Source organism: Muntiacus reevesi, chromosome 16, assembly GCF_963930625.1.
Source record: "Muntiacus reevesi chromosome 16, mMunRee1.1, whole genome shotgun sequence".
In the NCBI taxonomy this organism is placed as follows: Eukaryota; Metazoa; Chordata; class Mammalia; order Artiodactyla; family Cervidae; genus Muntiacus; species Muntiacus reevesi.
In genome coordinates this window covers 53,325,044-53,349,226 of record NC_089264.1, presented here as the reverse complement: position 1 = coordinate 53,349,226, position 24,183 = coordinate 53,325,044, and the positions used below count along the sequence as shown (strand labels likewise).

The 24,183-nt window shown below is 42.5% G+C and overlaps 1 protein-coding gene across 1 annotated transcript in view; it reads right to left on the bottom strand.

Moving 5' to 3' along the window:
* Nucleotides 1-1,323: 1,323 nt before the first annotated feature.
* NWD2 (NACHT and WD repeat domain containing 2) overlaps nucleotides 1,324-24,183 on the bottom strand; it is a 204,411-nt gene continuing 181,551 nt past the window's right edge. The window contains exons 4-7 of the mRNA XM_065907053.1: nucleotides 18,621-18,824; nucleotides 15,332-15,476; nucleotides 9,799-10,388; nucleotides 1,324-5,256 (exon numbers count right to left, since the gene is read on the bottom strand). Coding sequence (XP_065763125.1) covers nucleotides 1,324-5,256; nucleotides 9,799-10,388; nucleotides 15,332-15,476; nucleotides 18,621-18,824 — 4,872 coding nt within the window. The remainder of the gene's footprint in view (nucleotides 5,257-9,798; nucleotides 10,389-15,331; nucleotides 15,477-18,620; nucleotides 18,825-24,183) is intronic.

Here is a 24,183-nt window from a genome sequence, read left to right as displayed (position 1 = left end):
AAGTAAGAAAGTGCTTACAAACAGGACAGTAAAGAGCCTTTGGACACCCTTAAGATTTATGCAGTATTTTAGCACGAAGACAGGCATATTCAGCTTGTCCCAGAGTATTTGGTCAGCTATCTGCGTTTTACACAGGAAAGAAGAAGAATGAGAGTAAGTAAGGCAGATGTTGTCAGTATTCCACAGATGGCATGTCGAGAAAGCTTTCCTTCTCATAAGATTCACTGCAGGGATTTAGGAAATAATTTATGCTTCCACACAACCAACTTCTATAGCACAGCCTTTTGTTGGTACAATGATAGAAATGAACAGGTGTTTTGACCATGTTTATAATGCCCTTTCTATCACGTTTTTACACCCAGCACACACAGGCATTTCAAAATGACACGAAAAGATGGTGGTTTCATATTAAATGTGTTCCTTTGCAGCCCAGAAAATAGTTTAAAAATTGTGTGTTCCATGATACAGAAACCCTCGCATGCAGTGGTAATGAAGACTGACTCTGTGTGTTCAGTAGCCCTGTAATAGCGGTAGGCAGCTCTGGCCCCAGCCCAGTCTGTGGCCTCATACTTGGCATCCTTTCTCTTGGGAAACTGGGAGTACCTCTGGGCATTTTTGTTACATTATTTTGCACCTTTAGACCTTCCATCTGCAGACTGGATTGACACAGTTGTCAGGATCGTTAAAAATGTAAGGAGAGATTAAGGCTGTGTTTAGTTATCCACAATCATTTGAAGTCCAACAGCAACTTGTGTTCACAATTTCAACCTGTTGCTGTAGGACTAGCTCCAGTCTAGATGGTCTGCGTGTAGCTCTAACCTCGCTCATCTGGACAATAGGATGAGAGAAGCTGCTTCTTACAGTCCAGTTAATTTAAAAACTACTCTCTACCTTTCAGCTGATATAGCCGTGTAAGTATGATTTCTAGAAATTCTGCCAAGACTTCATTCTTGGATAAGCTTTGTCAAAAAGACCGACTTTACAAATAATTTCACATTTCTGTACACTTCATGTGTGTGTGTGAGTTGCTCAGTTGTGTCTGACTCTTTGTGACCTCATGGACTGTAGCCTGCCAGGCTCCTCTGTCCATGGAATTCTCTAGGCAAGAATACTGGAGTGGGTTGCCATTCCCTTCTCCAGAGGATTGTCTCAATGGATGAGAACGGCAATAGTTAACACTGGAACTCCAGCATCTTTCCTGTCTTTTTTTTTTTTCTTTCCTGCCTTTTAAGAACGAATGGGTATCATTTGGGATACAGAAGGTAATTTGTTTTCCTCTTATGTGTGTACCATGTAGTTCTGCTAAGTAGGACAAACACGTTGTTAGTTGTCAGGGGCATAGCTGTGGCCCCTGGATTCCAGGGCCGAGCACACCCGCTCGTAGCAGGGGTTGTGTTTCTTGGAGGGTGTTGACTCGTTGGGTTCCGAGGAGTCACTCACGGTGATGGGACTGTCTCTTGCAAAAACCTCAGTCGACTCTCTCCATAGACAATCCACAGACACTTTAAAACAGTAACTGTTACACTTTGGCCTGGATGTCTGTGTCGCGTTGTTGAAAATCTGTCTGCTGTTTGAAGTGGCGATTTTAATTTTCAGTGCAGCATCCACCCGGTCCACCACGGTGTAGATCCCTATGCTGCCGTCGTCAAAGCCCACGATGATGTTCAGGTGCCTCTGGGAGAGGGCAAGGAAAGTTGGTGTTTTGTAAAGGGAACAAGCACCGATATTTTTGCCATCGGCCAGTCTCATGACAATCAAACTGGATATCGCACCATTTTCATCCTCTTCTTCCCCGTTTCGGAAACAGATGTATACCAGGTACCGGCCGTCTCGAGACAGCCTCTGCCTCCAGATGACCCCAGAGGCATGCACCACCCGTAATTTGCCGCTGTGTAAATCCAGCACGTTGATATTCTCATCTCCCCTGGAAATAATGCCTAGCTTTCCATTGGGAGAGATTTCAAAATCCTCTAGGTTTTTCAGGAAGTTGTTTGGAAGTTGCACGCGGCGGCAGATCACTTCTTCTGTCAGACTCCAGATATTAACCGTCTCGGCCGATGTGATAAACACGATGATATCTGGGCAGTCGGGAATCAACTTAAAATTCACAATGGTGGTGCCGTCTTCGCAGCAGAACTTCTTGGTGATGCTTCCTGTCCAAAGACTGACCGCCAGCACCTTGCTTTTGGTCATGCCCACCACGAAGGTGTTTGCAGAGGTGATGAAGGCGTTCTGCAGACTGGTCAGGATGTTGCATACTCTGTGGCCCGTGGCCAGTCTCCAAACCCTGGAGGCATTTTCCTCACAGAGAGAGACCACAAACTGGTCATTGTGTGTAATCAGCAGCTGGGAGATTCTCTGGCCGTTAATTCGAAAGAGGTTTTCACCACTGCTGGTGTGCCAGACGTACTGGCTGCTCTTATCATCCGACGTCACCATGACGTCCCCAGAGGACGTCAGCACACAGTGCTCAACTGTCCCTTCATGCTTAAACACTGCTTCAAGGAACCCGCTGCTGAAGTTCCACTTGTGAACACAATCCGAGCCATCGAGGGAGTAAATGATCTCCCCGCGAGCAGGTAACACCAGACTTCGGATGGGTTTTCCCGTCTTATCTATGTTGGACATAGCTGTGATTATATCTATGTCCCAGATGGAAAGAACACCACTGGTGGATAAAGATAGCAGCATGTTGTGGTGACTGGATTTCACCAACTTGACTATGGTACCTGAGACTTCCTGCAAGCTCGCCATGCACTGCCCCGTGTCCCGCCTCCAGAAGAACACGGCCGAGGTGTTCTCCATGGTTGCGATGATGCAGTCTCCGTTCTTGGACAGCACAGCTGATATAAAGCGTTCATTGTGCTTTGCTCTGAACTTTTCCGCCACCTTCCACAGGCCCGTGTCTAAGAGCTCGATGCTGAGGGCCTTACAGATGAGAACTGCACTTTGGTCCTCTGAAAGCTCAATGCTGACCACCTCGCTGTCTTCCTTGAGGCAGTCAAAGTCATCAGTCAGCTGGGGGTTGGAGATGTCCTCTGTGTTCCAAACAGAAAGGCTACCCTCACTGTCTACCATTACCATTTCCTGAGCCGTGTCCAAGATAAGAAGGAACTTCACAAACCCACCTGAAAATTCAGATGTCACTGTACATAACTTTTCTCCACTCCCGAGATGAAAGATGGTGGTGGTGTTCAGGTACTGTCCGCAGAAGGCGTACACGCCGTCTAGTGAGCACTGGACGCAGGTCACTTCGTACCAGCAGTGGAACTGGTAAAGGGGCCATCCATAGAGCAGATCAATGACAGTGACATCTTTGCTGGCTTCGAGCCAGGCCAGGGCATGTTTGACGGACAGTGTAAATCCATTGATGTAGGTGGAGCCGCTTCCATGCCTGGTCCCTTTGATTTCTACTTCAGACAGGAGGCAAGAATTTACATTGTCGTAAACCAGCAGGGTGTTATTTGTTGTTGCCACCACGAGATACTTTTCATCATTGCTGAGTTTCATGCCCAGGATGACAGACTGGGCTGTTGTGATTTGCCTGAGGAGTTGACGCGTTTCCACATCCCAAGTGCTGATGGAACCATTTTCTAAAGCCGTGAGGACCGTACTGGGGTTACAGGTGGGCAGAATCTCGGTGACGTGCAGGTGACTAGATGACAAGGGAAGTCGCTCTGGGCTGTAGGTCACATCCATGGATGAGTGTAATGGCACGATGGAGCAGTATTTGGGCCCGTCTTTGTCACATTCTAAGAGGAGGTGTCTGAGTTTGGGCAGGGAGCTCAAAACGGGCAGCAGCCTCTGCTGAAGCTCTGCAGAGAGGGAGCCGGGGAACGCAACGACCTTGGTTTTGATGCTGCGGAGGGTGCTCGCCAGGAACTTCAGCTCCTTCTCCTGCGAGTAGTTGTAAGCCAGCTCAATGTCCGAGAGCACTTTGTCAAACTGGCCGATTTTGATCATGGTGTAAAGCCAGCTGAAGTTCATGATGATGCCATAGAGCAGGTCGTCAGTCTTCCCACACCTTGTCAGGTGGTACAGCAGCTCACACATTTTTCGATGGTTGACAAAAAAGATGTCAGGCTCCAGTGGATTGCACTGGAAGACCCAGGGCTGGTCAGGGGCCTGCCTGTCGAAGGAAGCCTGCTCCATGAAATGCCTCTCCTCCTCCAGCAGGCTTCTGCTCTCCAGGTCGAGGCAGCCGTTCAGGTAGGGGTCTTCCAGGCAGAATGCTTTCCTCCTGCCCCCTGACCAGACTCCCAGGAAGTAGTCTGCCAGAATGGTGTGCATTTCATGCAGGTCGCTCTTGTCCTGCAGATACAGCTTCTGGGCTATGAGCTGCAGGTGTCTGTTGGCCCAGACCAGCAGGGTGACGTTCTTCACGTGTCTCTCGATTAGGCATCCACTGAGGCCCTCCTTGAGATTTGCGATGTACAGATAAGGTACCCTCAGGGGGTTGCTGGGCCTGGTGCTCTCGTTGAGCTCGTTCATCACGCTGTTGTCCAGGGCCAGCACGTCCTCCAGCTCCATCTCACTCAAACCCATTTTGGCCATGGTGATGTAACCCAGAGCCCGGGAGACGAGTTTCTGCCCACACTTTCGCTCCAGGGACCAGAAGAGCTGCTCTATGCTTTCGTGCACGGTGACACAGAGGGAGGACTCGTCGACGTCTCTGTGAGACCGCCAGTGTCTCACCTCCCTGAAGGTCAGGTTCACAAACATGGGCAGCGTGCACTTGGAGAAGGCGTTGTTCACGTAAATCTGCTGGCCCGACGTGACCTTCCTCTTGACCCGCAGCAGCTGGTGCTTGAGCACCTGGCTGCACATCTTCCTGTCCCGGGGAATCAGCTCGATATAGTTGTCTTCTTCGTGGATAAGGCACCTCAGTTTCTGCAGGATCCCATGTTTGTTGGGCAGCGTGGACAGGACGATCCGGACGAAGCGGGGAAGGTGCACGGGAAGCCACCAGAGCTTGCGGGCCTCGTCGCTTTCCGAGAGCTGCTCCAGGGCATCGAATATGACCACGAGAGGCCTCTGCAGTGAAGACTCATTCAAAAGGTTTATGAATAAGTCACGGAGGTCATGGATCTTCTTAGGGTAGCTCTGAACCAGGCACCGGTAGTTCACGGCCAACTGTTCACAAACACTTAGAAGGAGAGACTTAAGATCAGTACTCAAGTCTGTGGTTCCTAGAAACCTCACGACTACAACTGGGTCAGATTCTGGTCCTGTGTCTTCCTGTAGCCAGCCATAAGCCTAAAACACAAAGGTGGCATTTAGAATGGAGATATACATATTCACATGGTCATGTGCAACAACACTTCCTCTCTGCAGAGATCAGCCTTCTGGGAACCCCAGCCAGGCCAGAAAGTAACCTAGACCCAGGAGATGGAAAGGCCTGAGATGGTCAGAGAACTGTCACAAAGCGCGTGCACTAAAGTCTATAGGTGCGATGCTCAGGATCACCCCACTAACGGTAATAGAACAGTGGGAACAGTAGCAGCCAACCACAAGGCAGCATTGAGCTTGCATTCTAGAAGTTATAAAGCGTTTCACCAACGTAAATCTGAATGTCTAGTACGCTTGGCTCCCCGTCACTGAATTTCCAGTGCTTGGCACAGTTGCTGCACATGGTAGGTGCTGCGTAAAGATTCGTTAATGAACAGATTAAGTAATGACCTACACATTGTGCGCTTAGCCTCTCAGCTGCATCTGACTCTGTGACCCCATGAACCGTAGCCCACCAGGCTTCTCTGTCCATGGGATTCTCCAGGCAAGAATCCTGGAGTGGGTTGCCATGCCCTCCTCCAGGGGATCTTCCTGACCCAGCAATGGAACCAAGGATCGAACCTGGGTCTCCACATTGCAGGCAGATTCTTTACCCACTAAGCCACCAGGGACCTATACATTAGGTCAAGTCAAATATTTTCCTTAGTTGAGGTTACATAAGGCTGACCATGTTCTAGTTAACTTTTGTTAAAGTTCCAGTTCTTTTGTGACCGTATGCGCTGTGTAGCCCGCCAGCCTCCTCCGTCCATGGGATTTCCCAGGCAAGAACACTGGGGTGGGCTGCCATTTCCTTCTCGAGGGGATCTTCCCGACCCAGGGATCAAACTTGTATCTTCTGCTTAGCAGGCAGATTCTTTATCACTGAGCCACCTGGGAAGCCTTCTAGTTAATTAGAATGTAATAAAAATATTCAGCAATAAAATGATATTGAATATAATCTTTCATGACTCAGAGACTTTTACTCTATTGTAATGCTATAGGGTCATGATTATGATTATTTTTTATTATCATAAAAATCTGATAATGGGGGTTAAATGAGTTTGGCTGAATTTGTGCCTTATAACAGACAGTTTACTATATAAACAGGCAGTCATCAGGCTTCACGTTATCTCTCTGTAGGACACATGGGATTACAGATTACAGTATCATGTAACGGAAGGGGAACCTGAGGCCCAAACCAGATAAATAGCTTGCTTGTGGTTAAATGATTACCAAGAGATGAAAATTGAATAGAAGTCATATCTAACTTTCATTCTAGTGTTCTCTCTCTCCCACTCTTTTTTAAATCTCACAGTTAAAGAGATAACATATATGAGAGGGCTGCTGGGTTGAGTATTTGTGTCTGGAAAGGTAAGGACAAAAAGGGATATGACCAAAGTATAAACACTCCAAAGCATACTTTTAGGGAGATGATATTTTTCAGTCATCTTTGGAATTCACCAAGGATACTCCTTAGAAAAAGACATATTTTCTAATACATTAAGAGGTAAGCTTATGAAACTTGTTTCCTGAATAGGTCGTTCAGATTAAAGTGTGAATACGTTTAGAAGACTCATGGATGTCAGTTTCAAAACTAGCTGTTAAGGAAAATAAGCAACCTATTTTTGGTGTTTGGCCCCAACCTTTGAAGCTAATTTGGAGGAAGGTACAGTATTCTGGCCTGGAGAATCCCATGGACAGAGGAGCCTAATGGGCTACAGTCATGGGGTCACGAAGAGTCAGACATGACTGAGCGTGTGCTCACACACGCACACTCACAATCCCTCCCTTTTACCGCTGTCTTTTGGTGGCAAATCACAAACAGAATGCAATTTGTTTGTCCCCGTGTGGATGGCTTATGATGATTATATGCATCATCCTTCTTCCCAATCCCGGGTTGTAGGATCTGCGATGTCTATAAAGAATGGCCTTCTGATATGAGCTCATGTCCCAGGAAATGCTGGCTGCCCAAGAGACGAGTGGAGACAAACGAGAGATGCCTGTCTGGATCCCTACAAGGGACGCAAGGTCACGAGAGCACCGGCTGTAGTTGGTGGAGACGGGGGAGGGGCTGGAGCAGATGTTCCCCAGGAGGGAGGAGAAGCAAGCGGAGTCCAGGCAGGGGACCTGGAAGCAGGCGAGGCTCCTCTGAGAACCTGGTGGTTGGACAAGATATCCAGAACAGCGAGCACTCAGAGGACATGTTTTAAGTTGACTGTCACCACACTCTGCCCATGGGGACCGCGTGTGTGTCCAGGCACATCCCACACGTCATATGACTACCGTGCTGGACACGGAGGGTTGCATCACTTGCGCACTGTTCCTCCAGCCACTTTTATCCTCCCCTCTTCCACAAGGAAAAAGCCCTAGAGGGACGTGCATACACCCAGTGTTTTCTCATTTGGTTTCAGTTCCCCCTGTAGCATTACTGTCTTGCTCACTTGGAATAATTCTAAAGTTTGAAGACACACCTACAAAGTAGTATGCAGAGACAGGCAGATGGTCACGCACATGCACACACTTATTTTGACACAACGTGGCCCGTAAATATAAGCCTGCCGTTTCAGTTGAAGAACGGGCTCATACCCTAACACAAGAAGAAGAACCAGCTGCTGGGTTTGGCAGATTGAGAAACGGTAAATGGGCCTTCCTAAGGACTTAAAATGTAAGTCTGATATACGTGGTTGTCACCTGTGTCTTCACTTTGGGGCCTAATCCCCACTTAGGGTACAACACGGTTTCCCTGTTCTTGGCCTCAAGATGATTGTGTAGCATGTGATAAGTCATGAGAATGTTCACAAAGTTAAGGAAAGCTCTGTTTTTAAGAGAGTAGCCACAAGAAGACCAATACAAAGATTCTGAAGTAACACCAGGACAGTATAAACCATCGGACTTTGGTGACGAGTGTAACAGGACGTTAAAACTGGTACTAGTTTCACTCAGTTTAGATAATAGATACCACATTCCAGAATGAAGCTCCAGCCCATCTTGCAAGACTTGGAAGGGAATTTTGAAAACTAGTTTTGCTACCTTTGGTGGACTACTTGCCTCCAGCCTGAAAAAGGGGCCAAGAAAAAAAAAAGGGAGAGGAGGATTTTATTGTTGTTTAGTTGTCATGTCTGACTCTTTGCGACCCCACAGACTGTAGCCTGCCAGGCTTCTCTGCTCACGGAATCTCTCAGGCAAAAATACTGGGTGGCCATATCTTTCTCCAGGGGATCATCCCGACCCAGGGATCAAACCCATGCCCCCTGTGTCTCCTGCATTGGCAGGCAGGTTCTTTACCACTGAGCCACCAGGGAAGTGGGGAGATGAGGATGCTCTGGGTTATATCTCTCGCCACCCTACTCCCGAAGTAGAGGACTGATAGATGCCCACTTCTCACGTCTACCTTTGGGAAAGGGGCTGCAACGGACCACTTTCAGGATGTCCTCTAGGGCTTGAGAGACATAGCAACCTGGGTCTGATGACAGCTGAGGAATATGGAGGTCGAATGACTGAGGCTGGCTAGCTGCTCCAATGGAGGAGTGATAGAGAGAGGCCCTTTGGGACTGGAGTTTCCCAGGGCAAAACAGTACCCAAGTGATTCCTGTGTTTCTGCTGTCAGCCACTGGTAAGTGTGAGTGATGAGGGTTTCTGCTGGTTCTGTTTCTCCCAGTTCCTGTCTAAGGGAGCTTGCTGGGCTGTGGAGAGGCTCTTGGTAGAAAGAGACTAGAATATGTGTTGCTGGATATGATGGCTAGGAGCCATGGGGGTGAGCAGATGGAAAAATAATGCAGTTCCCTGTGCCTAGGGAACAGTAGGTGAGAGATGCTCAGTGAGGACAGGGCGGGTAATGTGAGAGGGAAAAGACCTTCGGGAAACCAGGAAAAGGCCTCAGAAGAAACAGGAGGACGTTTTAAACACCTACCAAGACCAGAGTGCGGAGCCGAGGTCAGAAGGGTACTGGTCTATAAGGATGTTCTGGCCACCTTACCTACATCCCCTAAATCACAACCTAGAGAAGTCAGAGGGTGGTTGGGGTTAGGGATGGAGGGGAAGAAGTGCTGGGTGGTGTAAGAAGGGAGAAGATGGTCATGTTCCTACTTCCTGCTGGAGGGGCCTGGCTTATGGTTGGCCTCAGCCGAGCGAGGCAGACGTAGACTAAAGTATGAATTATCATCTTCAACTGGACATGTTCATTGCTGAACTGAGATGGATTTAGTATCCAGAAGCAACCAGGGGGCTTGTCTTTGCTGAGCGTGATGAGAAGAGTTGTGAGATCTGCCCTTGTTTCCAGCCCGATGAGAACTAGCTCCACAACATGAGTTTGAACAGTAAGAGACAAAATAAAGCTTTTCTAGGATTGAACCTCACGAGTCTTACTCTTTCAGTATAACTGCTATACCAGCAAAAGAGAAAAGCTGAAGCATCCATTCCAAAAGGACCCATTATAATTCATAGTAAACACAGAAAATGGAAGTGAATTTGGTGAGTCAGTCTTTTCCCCAAAGTTTTTACAAATATACACGTAAAAGAATAGGTATTTACCTTCTTTGCTACTTCAGCTAGCAGAAGGGTCTTTCCAGTGCACGGTCCACCGTATATAATAAGAGGGTTGATGTGCCCAGTTTTGCTTGGAAGAATGTATTTATGCACGATGTTTAGAGATTCACATTTGTACTCGTAGAAGGAGGCATATGTTTTACATAAGGATGAATGCTGAAGGATTTCATCATAGAGCGTATCAGTTTCTGTGTCAAAATTCTGTTGTACCGTGGCCTGAATTATGTCAATCATGTCCTCATAAAATTGTTTACCAAGTCCTTCTATGTAATGGTTTTCTATTTCTTGGGAATAGCCTAGTTTCATGTCACAATGAGTAACAGATGTGTACACTCTCAGATTAGATGAAGCAACAATGGTAGGAATAAATTCGTCCCTGAGTTTTATCAGCTTCTCTTGCGCTTCAGGGTCCCGAATAATTCTCGGTTCTGTTCCAGTTATATCCATGTATTTTCCCATTTCCGGGATTTTCACGAAACGCTCAATGTTAGCAATTTTCCTAATGTAGCAAACACACTTCTTCAGGAAGGCTGGAGTCTGCTTTCCTAGAGCAAAATCAAATTCATCCTCTATCGCTGAAAGAAAATACAACAAGGAGTTTACTGTCTAGAACCAAGAAGCAACGCACCCACACTTCTAGCATGTGACTCTCAAGTCAGTAGTGGTAATTTATTTTGCTTATAGTGTGTAGCTGAGTCATCTTTAGAATAATTTCTCAAGTCCTTAATTTCCTATTTGTCTTTTCCTAAACAGCCTGGATCCCAGAACAATGGATTCTAAATAAAATTGTTTAATTTCCTCCAAGACCTGAGGGAGAGGTTGAACATAATCATAAGAAAGAAAGCATGCTAAGTTTATAGTTGCTTCTTCTAAGTTCCCGCTTGGCTTCCCTCCCAGCCTCCAGAGGTTCTAAGAGTGGAGAGCAGGAACTAGCTAATGAGGAAGAGGCCACATGACATATCTGGTCTATTTCTTCCTCATGGGTCATTACTCCATTGTGGTTTCACCATTTTGAGATGCATATACCCCAGATATATATGTGTAAATATAAATATAAAAGCATGTTCAAAATATAATTATGTGCTAATTTCATTTATCCATTATCCATGTCACTGTTAAATCCCATTACACCCATCAGAGCAGGAACAAGAAAATGACTCAGTATGTAACTTTATTTCTTCTGAGATAAACCATGTTAGGGCTTACAGTACATATGCTCACATAAAAGTAAATATACTTTTTAAATCATTTGAGGCCCCACAAGAACATTTAAAATTGTATCAGTACTAATAAAAAGCAACAATTATGCACAATTTTAGGGAAAAAAAAATTAAACCAATGGACATGAATTTTAAAACAAGCAGTCTTTTAAAATTTGTTTTCTCCCCTCTGCTTTTCTTTATCCAGTTGGTCTTAACTAAGCATCTGCTATGTACCAGGCATGCTGTTAGTTGCTTAGGATACAGTGGTGGGAGAAAACAGAATGCTGACAGAAAAAGCTATTATGAAGCTTATAGTCCAGTGGAGGATGGCAGACATGAATCACCGAGTCCCACAAATAAATGTATTATTTTTATGTCTGGGAAGTTGAATGACATGGTGCCTTGAGAGCAAACAATTGGGAAATCTAATCCACTTGGAGAAGTCAGGGAAGGTTTTCTTAAGGTGATGACTGCTGGGCTGGGATCTGGTGGAAGCATGGGGGTAGGAGATGGGGCTGGTTTTAACTTAGACCGTCTCAATATACTGGCCACACCTCCAACATCAAGCAAAAACGAAACTAGGTATATTCTATAAAGTAACTATCAAGGGAGGTGGGAATTTTATTTAAAAATGGTGCCTTTTAGCAGAACTTCTGTGATAATATTTTTTTAGTAATGATAACAATTGATAAAGATTTGTGATCGAAGGAAAAGAGATGTGTTTATATCCACCAGTGTTGAATAAGCTGTGCCATTCACATCAGTATAGTTTTGGTTTTGTTTTTATTTATTTTTGGCTGCGCTGGGTCTTCGTTAGTTCACATGGGCTTTATTTAGTTGCAGCGCGTGAGCTTCTCGTTGTGATGGCCTCTCTGGTTGCAGAGCCCAGGTTCTAGAGCATGCGGGCTTCAGTACTTGTGGTGTGTGGGCTCAGTAGCTATAGCACACTGGCTTAGTTGCCCTGAGGCAGGTGGAATCTTCTTGAACCCATGTCCCCTGCAGTGGCACGTGGACCCTTAACCACTAGACCGCCAGGGAAGTCCCAAATCAATTTGTTTTACCAAAGGTTTTATTCAGGAAAATTGCATCAGGAGGCCGGATAGGGAAGCTTATATAACATATATCTCCTCTTCTTTTTGTAGAAGAGTAAAAATTTGTTATCATGCGGACAGGGGAAGATGCAAGAAATTTGGATATTCTGAACTGCAGAAAAGCAGCCTTTGGTCCATCTCTTGTCCAGCCATCTGTGTTACACCAGGGAAATCCCTCTATCTGGTATTCTTATTTGAAGTTTTCTGAAAATATTAAAGTAATATTGTAGTGTAAACCCTGACAGTTTTTTTCTGGGGGTGGGAGGGTGGGACACTGTTTGTTTGTTTATAATGCACGTGTCTGACTTGAACTTTGATTGCTGAGGCATCCACTTCAACGCTACCTATCTTGAATAAACGCATTAACAGTCACGTATAGAGCAGGCCAGTTCCCCTCACTGAGACTCCTTTGTTTAAGAGCTCTTGGTGGACTTCAATAACTAACCTTGCACTTGTTTTTCTGTCTTCCTGTGCTTTAAATTCCCACTTTTATGCTTTACATTTACCAGTAAAGAGTGAGCCCAGTAAAAGCAAAACCCTAGATGTGTGTGCTCTGTCTCTCTCTCTGCTTGTGACCTTGCTGTGTGGCTTTAGATGTGCTCTGTAATTTCCAGGTCCTATAAGTAATGTGTATATGTGTTCAGGCATGTCAGACTTTTTGTGACCCTATGGACTGTAACCCTCCAGGCTCCTCTGTCCTTGGGATTCTCCAGGCAAGAATACTGGAGTGGGTTGCCATTTCCTACTCCACTTATAAGTTATAAGCCTTTATTTTTCCAAAGTTACCTGATGGTGATTGCTGAAGAGTATCTTGCAATCCTAATAAGAAACAAAAAGGCTGGTCTAACTACCACATTGGTTATTGATAGACAGACACAAAACAAATATACTCTATCCATTTCAAAGAAGTGGCCCCTCTTCAGCAATTTTCACTGTGCAAACTTGGTCTTAAAATGAGTTGGAATGTAAAATAAATTAAAATTTCATGAGCATGCACATCTTTTAGAGATGTAACCCCAAACAGAAAATAGTCCAGGTATAGTATTTCATACTACCTAGGACAAAATTATTTATCTTCATATGGCTATCCATGTGAATCAAGTTCTTTATTGTGGAGAAAATTAAGAGAAAGTAGTTGCCTATGAATTTTTTAAAACTTGGGCTGTCTAACTCTAAGAGGATGCCCTCCCCAACTGGTGTCTCTTACATCAAGAATAGGAGAGTGTTTGCTCTTGGTATTTTTTTTCCTGATACAGCACATTTTTTAGGAATAGAGTAGTTTTGCCCTTGATAAAGACAAAGAACCAGGGCTTCAAAAACGGATCAAAAAGATCCCAGAGGAATAAGGATATATGTTAACCTGTATATTCTAAAGATAGTACTTATTCCTGCTGATTTTAGCATTTTTAGGGAGAACTAAAATAAGACCTAATTTTTGACATCTTCTGGAGAATGAATTTGTCAAAATTATTCACACGTTCTCTGAGGTTGAAATACAGGCATATCTAGCGTGTATGGTATCAAGTGCTTCTTAGGTTTTCACAAACATTTTGCCACATCATTCACAAAACCAGTCTGAAAATGCAACCACTGTTGCTTTTTCTTCAATAATTCTTTGCTATCACCTCTTAAAATAAATGCTACTTAACCGATTACCTAGGAGTGTTCATTGCCTGGAAACTATGACTGACATATTCCTTCAGTTATGTGATTTCCTATGCAATTCCTAAAAATAAAGCCTCTTTTCCACAGCTGAAAAAGGCCCACAAGTGAGTCTGCTCAGTAGTTAGGGATATTTTTTATTTTAAGGCTAATCTAGATCCTGCCACTCCCTTACTTCCCAGCCTCTGATAGCTTCCCATCTTACTCAGTGATGGAAGAAATTTTCACAGACTGAAATATGAGGAAGTCATTCTGGCTTATACCTGATTTGGGTTGAATTGTATGTTAAATAGAACAGCCTGTCTTCTGGCCCATCAAACATGCATTGTACATCTGATTTAACCACTAAAGGAAAGAATACATCTAAAAATCAAAATTGATTATCTATGATTCAGGCATCCAAAATGGAACCAGTGGCCATTGTGTATGTGCTTTCAGACATTTTTCTTGCATCATTGAGAACTTGAATTCTCTGAACTATATCAGATGGAAGACCACCACCAGTTCATTCTCAAAATAATATCTGCTAGCAACTGCCTAGGTCTCAAGGTGTGCGACCATTTCAGACACCAGCCAGTCCTTATTTGATGTGCATCCTGACTTCTTCCCAGCTCTAATTATAATTCTTGAAAACAATTTGATAGAGTGACTACTGTAACTTTGTGATTTTTGCCTCTCTAAGCCTCCCTCATTTTGTAGTCAGGCAGAACACAATTCAAGTGCTTCCTGAATCTGTCTCTCTCAGGCTACAGTCCTCAGTTTGGCTTGAATAAAGCTCTATTCTATTCCTATTATAGATTGTCTACTGATTATTTCTGTTGTTATTATGGCCCGTGCCCACCTTCTAACCTCATCTCTCCTTCTCTGAGCTTGGCAACCTTTACCTTCTCCTACTCCTAGAACTTGCTTAGCACGTTACTGTCTCAGGAATCTTGAACCTGGCAATCCCTCTGCCTGGAATTCTCTATTTTAGATATGGCACTGCCAGCTCTGATTCATTCTGCCATTTAGCTCAGAAGTCATTTCCTTATCATCTGCCCTATCTAAATCCCAAGACCCCCACAGCCTTCATCAGGCTATTACTGTGTTTTATTCATAGCACTTATCCTTTCTGAAATGATATTATTCATTTGTTTGATTACTTGCCTATCATTTATTTCCTCCTCACTAAACAATAAGTTCCAGGAGAGCAGAAACCTTGCCTTCTTCATCATTGTTGTAACCCCAGCGCCTGGCATATATATGCCCTCAATAAATGTTTGCTGAGCAAGTGAATTAATGAACAGTTCAACTGAGAAATACTGGCAGAGTCTGGTCTATTATATCCAGCCTCCTCTAACTTCTTTTAAAGTCATATCTTTGGAGAATTCCTCAAGTTAAGTAAGTAAAGGCTTATCTTTGAGTAAAAAGCTTACTTGTCTCTCCAGGAGATAAAAACATTTAGAAAAATTAAATTTCATCAGGCAGTAAATACTATTAAATTTGCAGACCCATAAAAGGAAACAGTGAATACATCTATCAATGATCAATTCCTCAGTTTACTGAAGATGCATAAAAATTTACCTGAGAACAGGTACCTCTTGGCTTGGCTGTGTTTCATCTTCCCCCTTTCACGTAACAGTTTCACAGCAGTCTTAAATATCTTCTTGATCTCATTTGATATCTCTTGCCAGGTCTTCTCATTCTCAGCATTGGGAGAAGGCTGCATCTTTAGAAAAGTGAAAGTGAGATGTTAGTCTTAAAATCGTCAAGAAAACCCAATATTTAAGAGGAAGAGAACCATTGTTATTTGAAAGTCTACCATGGGCCTTACCATGACAGGTGCTCAACGGATAGTATCTCATTTACTCTCCCTAGTACCTTGAGAGCGATGTGAACTCGCCCAAGTGACACAACGGTGTGAATCCAAACAGGATTTGTTTGTTTGATTTTCTCAATGTATTGTGTGTTTCACTCTCGAGTTTTGATACAAATGTTGTAACAAAATCATCTCTTCAATACAGTTAAAGGTCAGACTAGTCAAAAGGATGGTTTTTCCAGTAGTCATGTATGGATTTGAGAGTTGGACTATAAGAAAACTGAGCACCAAAGAATTGATGCTTTTGAACTGTGGTGTTGGAGAAGACTCTTGAGAGTCTCTTCTTGGACTGCAAGGAGAGCCAACCAGTCCATCCTAAAGGAGATCTGTCCTGAATGTTCATTGGAAGGACTAATGCTGAAGCTGAAACTTCAATACTTTGGCCACCTGATGCAAAGAATTGACTCACTGGAAAAGACCCTGATGCTGGGAAGGATTGAAGGCAGGAGGAAAAGGGGAAAACAGAGGATGAGATGTTGGATGGCATCACTGATTCGACAGACATGAGTTTGAGTAGGCTCTGGGAGTTGGTGAAGGACAGGGAAGCCTGGTGTGCTGCAGTCCATGGGGTTGTCAAGAGCCGGACATGACTGAGCAACTGAACTGACTGACTCATATGTTATTATTTAATTGTCTTTAGTTGTTTCTTCCTCATTTATTTTTTATTATCCTCTAGGAAATAAAATAGGAGTGCCTCCCAAGAAAGTAACATTTATAGAGTCTTGCTGATAATCTTATTCAAACAATCATTTACTTAACAACAATCTATGCAGAAATGTGGTTCAGCCAATAATTTAAATTTCCCTAGATGCTCATAGAATCAAAGAAACAAGGAATAGCTAAAGCCAATTAAATATAGGGGTAAGTTTTACAGCTTTGTAAAACTGGTTTCTTGAGGCATCATGTTTTTTGATATCTACTTTACCAGCTACTGCCTTTACTCCTGGCATATTTACCTGGTGAATGGTTTGGGATTTACCCCAGTATTCTTCATATTCTTCCAGATAATGACTTTAAAAAATACATGTGAGGAAGAAAAAGAAGAACTGAGTAATCTGACATGATATCATTTTGCATGGAGAAAATGCTTTCTGTTAAATGTCAGAATGGCCAAAACACAAGGGTCTTAAATGAAGAGCTGTTGCTAACCCAGGGCTCTTCTCCTGTTGCAGCTCCTGGGTACTGCATTATCAAGGATATTTTCTTTGGAAGAGGAATGGATTTCTCTTCTTTGGAAGAGAATGCATTTCTTCTTTTCTTTTTTAAATTTTATCTTTTCATTTATTTGGCTGTGCAGGCTTTCTCTAGTTGTGGCAAGTGAGGGCTACTCTCTTATTTGCAATGGGTGGACTTCTCTTGTTGAGGAGCCTGGACTCTAGAATGTGGGGTCAGTAGTTGTGGTGCTTGGGCTTAGTTGCCCTGAAACATAAGAAATCTTCCTGGACCAGCAATGAAACCCATGTCCCCTGCATTGGCAGGAGGATTCTTAACCACTAGGCCATCAGGGAAGCCCTATGGCTTCTTTTCAACCTCTTTAAAAGGTCTAGGCAATAATTAGGCCCACCTCTTTTCTCCACCTCCTTCATTCAGTTTCAGGGGCCATATGATGGATACATTTGGGAACAAAGCTGGAGAAGAGACAATGACTGTGTTTCTATGACACTCATGTATACCTCAACCTCTCTGCAAGGTTCTACATAAGACATAAGAAAATAAATTGACAGTGTATGAAATGTTAAAGGAACATACTGAATTAAAAAAAAAAACAAACTAGAGGCTATAAAAAATAACTTGGCAGAGTTTTAAAAGACTGCCCCCTCAAAAGAAATCTTTTACAAATTAAAAATATAACTGTTGAACTTGAAAACTCAATGCATAGAGGAGACACAGCTGAAGAAGAAATTTGGTAAACTGGAAAAAGTATCTAAGGTGACTTTCCAGATAGTAGCACAGAAAGCGGAGAAGGCAATGGCACCCCATTCCAGTACTCTTGCCTGGAAAATCCCACGGACGGAGGAGCCTGGTAGGCTGCAGTCCATGGGGTCGCTGAGTTGGACACAACTGAGCGATTTCACTTTCATACACTGGAGAAGGAAATGGCAACCCACTCCAGTGTTCTTGCCTGGAGAATCCCAGGGACGGGGGAGCCTGGTGGGCTGCCGTCTGTGGGGTCACACAGAGTCGGACACGACTGAAGCGACTTAGCAGCAGCACAGAAGGATAAGGAAATTGATAATGTGAAAGACAATCAAGAGACATGGAGGATACAGATGCAAACTATTATATATGGGATGGATAAGCAACAAGGTCCTACTACTGTATAGCACAGGGAACTATATTCAATATCCTGTGATAAACCATCATGGAAAAGAATATGAAAAAGAATGTATGTATATGAGTGTGTGTGTGTGTGTGTGTATGTATAGCAATCACTTTGCTATACAGCAGAAATTAACACACTGTAAATCAACTATAGTTTAATAAAATTTAAAAAATTTTAAAAAAGAGATATGGAGGATAGAGTGAGGCAATCTATTGTACATGCAACTAAAGAGCAAAAAGGAAAGAAGGAGTAGAGGAGAGACAGTATCTGATGAGATGATGGCTAAGAATTTTCTAAAACTGATAGAATATATGAATTCACAAATGTAGGAAGCACAACATATGCCAACTGGAATATATATACATTACAGTGAGATGATAAAAATACACATATTTTCAGATAAACAGAACTTATCACTCTTTTGGAACTTCCAAAAGATATACTTCAGGAGAAGGAAATGACCCCAGAAGGAAAGTCTAAGATGTCAAAAAAGAAAGGTGAATTTGGAAGATTTCTTAGCTTTCGATTTAGTTGTTAAAAGGAAATTTAGGGTCCAGGGCAGAATAACTTTCTGTCTGCTGTGCCTTTGCTGTGGAGAAAAACTACCCCGGGTGACATAAAACAGTTTAAAAATGTAGGAGAGACACACTTTGGAGAGGAAGATAACTTACTGCATTTTTATTGCTTTTCAGCATTTCTGATTTGGGTCTGAGGTAATACGCGGCTGGCACCGAGTTCTCGTCCCGACAGTACCACTCTTCCAGTAACGTGGTGTCCAGCTTCGCCTCTATGGCAGCGTCCAAGATCATCTCAAACTCTGAGGCTTCAACTTCCCCGGGGATTCGGATGTTCCCATATTTTTCACCTAATAGTCCCTGTGTATCACCAAGAAAATTCAGTTTAGTGTATCACCAAGAAAGTCTGTTTTAGTGTTCACATCATCTGACCACGCAATAAATATTAATGAATAGATAACAAGATACTTCATTCCATCAACTGTCTCTCTTAATCACAGTGGATATGTTTTCACGTGGATTATTTTGTAAGTAAAATTAGACCATTTATATTGTAGTATAATAAATTCACATACTGGGATTGCATATTGGACAAATCCAAACTACTGAGTTTTGTAACAGAGAAATTTCCCCAGAGTTTATATAATAAAAGTTACCTATTTTGAGAATTTTGGTTGGTTCATGACAAAGAAAAATGATGTGTTGGACTCTGAAATATCAAACATATAAACTCACAAGCAAAAATTGCTTTGTATAGAGTTAATAGTTTGATTCTAAGCCCCAGATTTACACAGCTACAAATGAAAGAAGTATGAAATCACTGAATATGACAGATCCTACTGGTAAGTGAAAAAAATTAAAAATATAAACAAGAGATCATTTTGTCCCTATTAAACTAGCAAAGGAAAATGTGCTCAGTGTTATATGGACATATAAGAAAATGCCTCTGTAGAGCTGATGGGTGTGTAAACTGATCCAGTATTTCTTTGAAATTTGTATTATTTCTGATAATACATACTAAAAGACTTAAAATACATGAGTTTTGGCAATTTTTGTTCTGGAAACCTGTCTTTAGAAAATAATTAAGGATGTATATAACGACTCATCAGCATATTTATGTTGAACCTGTTTGAACAGAAAGGAGTTGAACCTAAGTGTCCAGGAAGTGGGAACACTTGAATACATTTAAACATAATTTGGTATCTCTATTCAAAGAATGTGCCAAATTATGTTTTAGAACTCTATTGCTGTAGAAAGATGTTTATAATATACTATTAAGTAAAAAGGTAAGTTACAAAGCAGTATGTGTAAGATGAATCTGATATTGTATATACATTATATATATATGAGAAAGAGATCATATATATATGTACAGATATAAACATCACATATACACATAGAGATTTTATAAGAATACACAGCAAGGTTACCAATGGTGACTTGTCACTGAATGGTTTTAAATTTACTTTGGTTGTTTTATGAATTTATTGCTTTTGTATTAAAATTTTTTTGCAATACATATGTATTATTTTATAGTGAGAAAAACTACAGATATTTAACAATTTTAAGCCTGATGATGCTCTCTGTACTCCCCATGGAGCAACACTTTCAAAGGCTCCTCTAAGTGTTTGCTTAAGCCCATAGTTCTCAAAATGTCCTCAGACCAGCACCATCTGTATTATCTGGGAATTTGTTAGGCATGCAAGTTCTCAAGGCCCATCTCAGACCTCCTGAATCAGAAACTCTGCTGATACAGCTGAGTTTAATCCGTGTTTTAGCAAGCTCTCCAGGTGTCTGAACCACTGGTGTAAGCTGTCGAAAATATTAGCTTACATATCACCTGGTGTTTCAATTAATCTTCAGTGTTTTATCTGGTAGAAATAGAAGGAACATACAGAACTCTAACACAGATCTATATTATCCAAGACATGTTGGTCTGCTTTATAATATCCATAGGAAGATTTCTGTTTAATTTGTGGTCATCTTCATCCTTTCTTCCTGTTGACTAGCAACTTTGCCATAAGCTTCCACTACTGGAAGTCTACCCACTGGAAGGTGAATCATATTTTGGCTCCCTTGGGAGCATTTCTTACTATCTCTGCAACCCAGAGTGTTCTTTCATCTCAGACAGGCAGGTGGGAGAAGAAAAGTCCTGGATAGACCTGTTTCCTACATAAATTCATGACCTAAGCTGTATTATAAGATGATAAACCCCATGAGGGCAGAGACCAGAGCTTTTTATTCCCAACACATAGAAAGTATTAAGAAGCCTATTTATCGACTACTTGAATGAACCAAGACAGAGGAAGATATCCTTGGAGTTTGTTCTATTCTTATTTGAAACTTCATCTTTTGTGAAAAGATGGTATTTCAGCTCTCAGCAGGTAGAGTAACAATTTGGGAAAGTACCAGTTTTGTCAGCAACCTTCACTTCAATCCTGAACACCAATTAAGAGCACTTTTATTTGAATCTGCATTTGTTTAGGGCTATTCATGACAACAGCCTGTATGCAACAAAAATGATACCATTTAGACGTGTTTTTCACTTAACAATTCCTCTTCTAAAATCTCTTGTGTTAAACTTGGCTAAATGAGCAGGCACGACCTCTCATTCTACCACAGATACAGGCGGAGATGATCCTTTTAAGGGGAGCCTGGTGAATGGGCTACCCTGGTGGCCCAGATGGTGAAGAATCCACCTGCAAAGCTGGTTCGTTCCCTGGGTTGGGAAGATCCCCTGGAGGAGGGCATGGCCACTCCAGTATTCTTGCCTGGAGAATCTCCATGGACAGAGGAGCCTGTGGGCTGCAGGCTACAGGGTCACAAAGAGTCGGACACGACTGAGTGACTCAGCACAGCACAGCCTACTGAGTATCCTATTCCTCTTGGCTGATTCTGGATAAGGATAGTCAGGATCTTCAGTCAGAAATATCTGTCATGAAGAGTGAGGTTTTCATGCTGGGAGAGTTAGCCGCAAACTTACCTGGGCAAGGGAGGGACTAAGTGGACTTCTAAACAGTAGGGGTAGGACTTTTTGGAGGAACTCCCAAAGCAAACAATGGAGTTTGGTCATTGGATGAAGGACTTGGTAAACAGCCAGAGCATTAAATATGGGGTTTGGTAATTGATCATTCTTTAGCCAGCAACCAATGAAGCCTAAGAATATGATGGACTCAGCAACCAAGATCCAGGGAAATACCAGCTGGATTTCAGGCATGAAGTAGGAAAGAGGACATAATAGCAACTAGTGAAACAAGATCATGTCCCAGGGAAGGACCATCATCTCTGTATTATCAATTTATTGTTGGTTCTTCATCTTCTCTCTGCTCTAAATAAGGCTGGTCACAGAGTCTAGGCCAGGATCAAATCTATGGATCAGTTTCTGAAATATGTTTTGTGATGACATGCACCACATCACCCAGGGTGTTTGTTAGCAGGTTACAAGATTCCTTCTCAGACCTAAGGACCAATGGGCTTGGGGAACCTAGAACTCTGAATTTTAAAATGTGGTTACAAATGAATCTATTGATTCCTCAGTAGACTTTAAGAACCACTTGCTAGGGGCAATGCATATGTGGTCTCGTGAGTAATGGTTCGCAAGCATCAAAGAGACAGGACAGGGAACAGCAGATCATTACAAAAAAAATCGAAGGCTATTTAAAAATAATTATTTGAGTTGAACAGCTGGCACAAAATACTAACATCATTTGATCAATATAGTAAGGTAAAATATTCCTTAGAGTGGAGATTACTAAAGAAGAAAAAATATCCTTATCCCATTCAAATAACAAATTATATTGAGTGCCTGCTATATACAAAGTGCTAACACAGAGCTTCAGAAAAGTAATAATGTGAGATAGGCTTAAAGTTACTTATTGGATTCTTCTCCCCAAGTCTTTGCCTTCTGTCTATTGATTCTTCCTTTGGGTAGGATGCTCATAAATCATGAAGCAGTTACTTCTCAGGAGTCCCAAAATAGGATTCTGTCTTAGTGTTATCTCACTATTTGAAAAATGGCAAAAAGAGAAACTGTAAAAAGGGAGTTTGCTACCACCCTTTTCAGGAAGACTTTTTGGGGTTCTATGTGGCTACAGTTATAAGGTAACACACACAGCATACCTGCATCTGTTAGGAATGGCAACAGTCAATTTAGAGGAAGATACAGTCCAACTCAATTACAAAGTTCAGCTTCCATGGTCAATGGTTCAGAGCAGGGGTAGAGATTCAGGACTAAGTCTAAAATGCTAACAGTAAAAGTGGCAGTAGCAAGATGGAGGTTCAGTCTTGGTTTCCTAATCAAGACTATTCCTTAGCCCTGTAGCCACGGAGAGTAGACATGCCACAGGGATGACCCTACGGCAGCTACAGAAACTATGCACAAGGAAGCATTATTTTCTGTCCACTGTCAGTAGACTGTTCACTCCCATAACAGCAGAAGAGTCAGATTTTCTACATCTTCCTGACCCCAATATTCAAAAAGGTAATTTTTTGCTTGGTTAAACCAGTCTTGAGAGAACTGATTTATACTTATGAACTGTGGTGTTGGAGAAGACTCTGAGAGTCCCTTGGACTGCAAGGAGATCCAACCAGCCCATCCTAAAGGAGATCAGTCCTGGGTGTTCATTGGAAGGACTGATGCTGAAGCTGAAACTCCAGTACTTTGGCCACTTGATGTGAAGAGCTGACTCATTGGAAAAGACCCTGATGCTGGGAAAGATTAAGGGCAGGAGGAGAAGGGGATGACAGAGGATGAGATGGTCGGATGCCATCACTGACTCAATGGACATGAGTTTGGATGGACTCCGGGAGTTGGTGATGGACAGGGAGGCCTGGCGTGTTGCGGTTCATGGGGTCGCAAAGAGTCGGACACGACTGAGCGACTGAACTGAAGTGAGGGAACTGAGAACGTAAGTGTAAAAGGACTCTCTCTGTGTCATCCTTTCCTTCCTTATGTGCTGATAAAGACACACCTAAGCCACTGCTTAGAGGATTTTTCTTTTCCTTTGCACAAACAGCTTGGTTAGACCAGTTTTTGGAGAAATCTGATGAAGAGTTGAGGGACTGTATTTGATTTTGCATTGCGGTCCATATATATTAGTTATACCATTGCTCAGTGTGCCTGCATGACCCTGAATTAAAGAAATGCATGTGGCTGAAATAATTTTCAACTTTTGAGTTGTTTAAATACTCTGTCAATATACATTTGAACATAAGTGTATGGGATTTCTCCTGTCTGTGGAGACCTGTAATTGCCTCTCCCATTCACCTAATCAAATGGCCCATCTTGAAATACTGAAGATGTCTAATATTAGTTAGGTAGCAAGCAACAATCCAACTGAGTGCTTAAACACAATCTAGGAGTTAAGCCCAAATGATTGAAAAGTCTAAGAAAAATTTCTAGTGTAGTTTCTGTACATAAAATTCTAGCATAAGAAATACTTCTAGAGGCTTTGGAACTAGATAGAGGTGGTGTTTGCCCAATATTGTCAGTGTACTAATGCCACAGAATTGTTCACTTTATAGTGGTTAATTTTATGTGATACGAATTTCACCTCAATTAAAAAAAAAAGAAATCGTTTTTGAGCTATTGATTTCCTTGCAACTGAGAACTTAAGTGTAAAAGGACTCTCTACTCTTTGTATCATCCTTTCCTTCCTTATGCTGATATGGATCCATCTAAGCCACTGCTTTCAAAGGCTTAGGGATAACATTTTCTTTC